General features: G+C 41.8%; 1 protein-coding gene across 2 annotated transcripts in view; it reads left to right on the top strand.

Annotated features, from left to right (window-relative positions):
* The first annotated feature begins 1,959 nt into the window (after positions 1-1,959).
* The window catches only part of LOC101851161 (spondin-2), a 20,439-nt gene continuing 18,641 nt past the window's right edge, over positions 1,960-3,757 (top strand). For both annotated transcript variants that reach the window (XM_005089706.3, XM_005089707.3), the window contains exon 1: positions 1,960-2,573. In XM_005089706.3, coding sequence (XP_005089763.1) covers positions 2,351-2,573 — 223 coding nt within the window. In that variant the 5' untranslated portion in view covers positions 1,960-2,350. The remainder of the gene's footprint in view (positions 2,574-3,757) is intronic.

The following is a 3,757-nucleotide window of genomic DNA, read 5'->3' as shown; positions in this document are numbered from 1 at the left end:
CCCCCTTCCCCTTTTCCCCTTTCGGCTCTTGTACAGCTGATTTAGCGAGGAAATAAGCTGAGAACGATTTAGTTATTTAACAGCTAAAAGACACGGTCTTCCCCAGAGGACAGGAGTGTGATTTCTTAAACAAATCAGAGGACTTGAAAAAAAGGAAAGCACAATGAATCTTTTTCCTTTGAATGTACAAGCGTCTCAGAATGCAGATTTTTTGTGACAGTTTTGTTGGAAGGAGACTGTAGGACAATGATCTATTTTTGCATGACGTCCGTTCAGAGCCCGTATTCTTACCAGACGTCTCCATCTTTTATAGGTGTTTTACGCCCCCATAGGCACAGTAGATAATTTAGGAGGCGGGTTTTCGACCATGCCTGCTGAGAGAAATACAACGTGTCAGCAGAAAGACCGAGATACTCGATAAGAATTATGCCCACCCGGGAAACGAACTCCTGCGTGCAACATGTTGACAGCGAAGCACATAACCACTACAGTTTACTGACGCCAGTTAGACGTTTATGACAGCATCATTTTCCACGGCTACAGCGGCACAGCGTTGTAGCTTTTAACAGGCTCATTATAATCAATCACTGCCCTCAGCTTTCTTTGGCAACTATTTACTGCAAAGAACAGATCATGTCAATATAGTGATAAAAAGATTGGGATCGTTTCATGGAAAGATAAATTAATAGACAACTGGAAGAATGGGGCCACTACCCAAGAGGCTATGCATGCTTTTTTTATAAGGTACTGGAGTATTTTTTCGGGTTTTTAAAACAACTGTGACAGTCTTAATCACAGAAAAGACAGTGACAGTGCTGTTTTATTTTATTTTAAAATCACATTACCTTCAGAGAGGAATGGGAGGAAAGGTGTGTATGTGTGTGGAAGGGGGGGGGGGAGGGGTCGAATTAGATCTATTTGCTTTTTGTAGCAACTGTATAATTTTCCAATTTCTTTTTGAAAATGTATGAAAAGCAGACCCGATCCGTTTTTTTTAAAAAGACACGGAGAATCGTATTGTGTAGTAATGTACTGAAGATAGATTAGAAATATTGAATCGTTTCAGTACTTTTTCCTCAGTTAAAAGCCTGATAAGAAATATTAAGAAGGGAACGAAAGTAAGTGGTCCTACCACCTCTTCTTTCGACACCATGTATACACGGTGAAAGTCATTCTTAATTAAGGCTTGTTTTAGGGGAGGCAGATATTTGATTATGAGACGCCATGTTGTTTGTACTTGGCTTCTGAATCCCTCCTTCCGCTAAATGGTGAGACTGTAAAATATTAGCCGTCATAATGTAATGATTATTAGGCCCCTAAGATATTTTTTCCAAAAGCTCTAAACTTTGGCAACAGACCATAAGGTTTCTGAAGAAAATCGTGATTTGTTCAAAATGAAAACACATACACCCTTTCGTAACTTTGTAATTTCCTGTCCAAAAAGCAAGAAAGTGGTGTAGAGGTTTGGCGCTTCACTGTCGTATGCAGGAGGCCCAAAATCGATTCCCGGGTGTAAAGAAATGTTAATCAAGTACATGTGTGTGTATCTGTCTTTTTGCTGGGAAGTTGTATCCCTCTCAGGCCAGGTTGGCCCTGACAGGCAAGGTCCGAAGACGGCCTCCCTAATGATCTAACATGTGTTAATAGGGGTTTAAAAGACCAACATTTTAAAAAGCGAGAAAGGCAACATACAGGTTTTGTTTTGCACCAAGACTCCCTGCTTTATATTTTCTCTCCGCCATGACCCCCTGGCATTAAAAGCGCACACACGCTACCCCTGGATAGGAGCCTTGGCGCACGACGACTTTGAAGACAGAGAAGGAAAAGGCAAAACGTTAGCGCGGAGCCGCACAGACTTGTATCACCTGAGTCCCGTGGCATCTTGGACCAATCAGATCGCAGCCGCGTACCGGAGCAAGCGCGTGTCCCGCGGGATGTATAAAACCTCGGGCCTCTATTGTTGGAGGACTCAAACCCTGGCGATATTGTGAACAGTCGCACGAAAAGGGGCAGACCTGGATGTTAAGTTGGTGCTTTCAACTCGAGTGTGGCACTTTTTGCATCCTCGTGGCTTCTTGGAATTGTGAGGGAAACAAGTCTTAGTGAACGTCTACAATTTTCCTCAAATTTACAAGAATGAACTATATGACAACTGCTCTCCTTTATTCATGAACGATATTTACCACCTGTTGTAAGTGACATTTTGCTCAAGAATTATAATATTTCAAGACATTGTGACTCAGTATTTCAATCAAACTACCGAAACTAGTCGGTGCATCTTGGTCGAGTTCCGAATTTGTTGAGTGCTCGATATTTGCCCAGAATTGACCGATAGTATACTTGACCCAACATGAAGAATGTGCCTAAATTTTGTCTCATCTTCGCCTTGACACTACTGGTCATCAGCTGTGCTGACGGTCGGCGAAAGTCTCGCTCCAGAAGAAACAACGCATCGTGCCGTCTGAGATCTCTGGTCCGGTACAAACTGACACTCCGCACTCTGTGGTCTAGGAAGACTTTCCCCAAGATGTACCCCATGTACCGACCGCCGGCACAGTGGTCCACTATTGTTGGTAAGTCCGAACATTTCTTATTCATTTACTCTTGTCACATTATCATTTTCTTTGGAGGCGAAATATCTAGACGTTGAACGTCAGACCGACTCATTCAAAGTTCATTAAAGCATTTTGAACACACAGTGCTTGGTTTTTGTACAGAACACCTAGAAGGATCAGGGGGAAATGCCCGAATCACTACTGATGAGGTCTGTGTACTAACTGCGTCATTGAAACCAGGGTGGCTCTCTAAACTCGGACAGTAAGTGCTCTTTTCAATTAGTTCTGTCCTAATTTAAGAAAAGACGTAACGGCACACAATAATGGTCATGTAATCTTTCCATTTCTCCACACGTTGAACCAGGAGGCAGCCTGTTTCTTTACTAGTCTGACTCGGTCTGGACGTAGTGTCCGGCTCGAGAACGAGACTCTTCAAACTACTGTAGATGTCCTCTCTACAAGCTACCAAATGAAATGGTATCTTAATGTAGGTTTTACCAATGATGCAGAAAATAATGTGGTACTTCAGTTACGACTATACTACTTTTAAATGTCTTGCAATAATAACATGTTCATTACAGTAGATTTTGCATAGAGTGCTCCGGGGGAAATTTTTAGTAAAACTCCACCCATTGTGGGCACCTATCCATAAAGTGAATATGGTGTGACCATTCATCTTGGCCTGGCTGACCTCGTTAGTATCACTCGTGGAACAAAACTTTTGTTATTTGGATGTCTCCATTAAAACTGCTTGATCCGAGCCGAACGTTTCACATTTCGTATAATACGTATATCAGCGCAACTCTGCACAGGTCCCACAATTCCCTTCAAGTCTTGTAAATGCACGAAATTAGAAGTAAATGCAATAGTTGTTTAGTTCTCTCTACCTTTGCGTGAAACGTCGTAGAGAACTGGCTTGTGCTTGGAGAAAAGGAGTGCATACTTAGCGCACAAGAAACCCGTGCATATCAACAGTGTAATAGATCTACCTGTTTAGAGCATAGGAAAAAACCCACAACTGCAAAGAAAAATATTGATTAAATAAACATGAATAATCTAAATGGGTTTTTTTTTATCATACATGACCGTCTTTGATACGACACAGTGACATGAGATGCAGTACTACGACCCTTCTTTCTTTTAATGATTTTGTTTTTATTCAAACTCATACTTCTCTCTCTCTCTCTCTCTCTCTCTCTCTC

This window comes from Aplysia californica, unplaced genomic scaffold (genome assembly GCF_000002075.1).
Source record: "Aplysia californica isolate F4 #8 unplaced genomic scaffold, AplCal3.0 scaffold00008, whole genome shotgun sequence".
In the NCBI taxonomy this organism is placed as follows: domain Eukaryota; kingdom Metazoa; phylum Mollusca; class Gastropoda; order Aplysiida; family Aplysiidae; genus Aplysia; species Aplysia californica.
The sequence above is the reverse complement of the archived record's forward strand: the minus strand, read 5'-3'. Positions and strand labels throughout refer to the sequence as shown.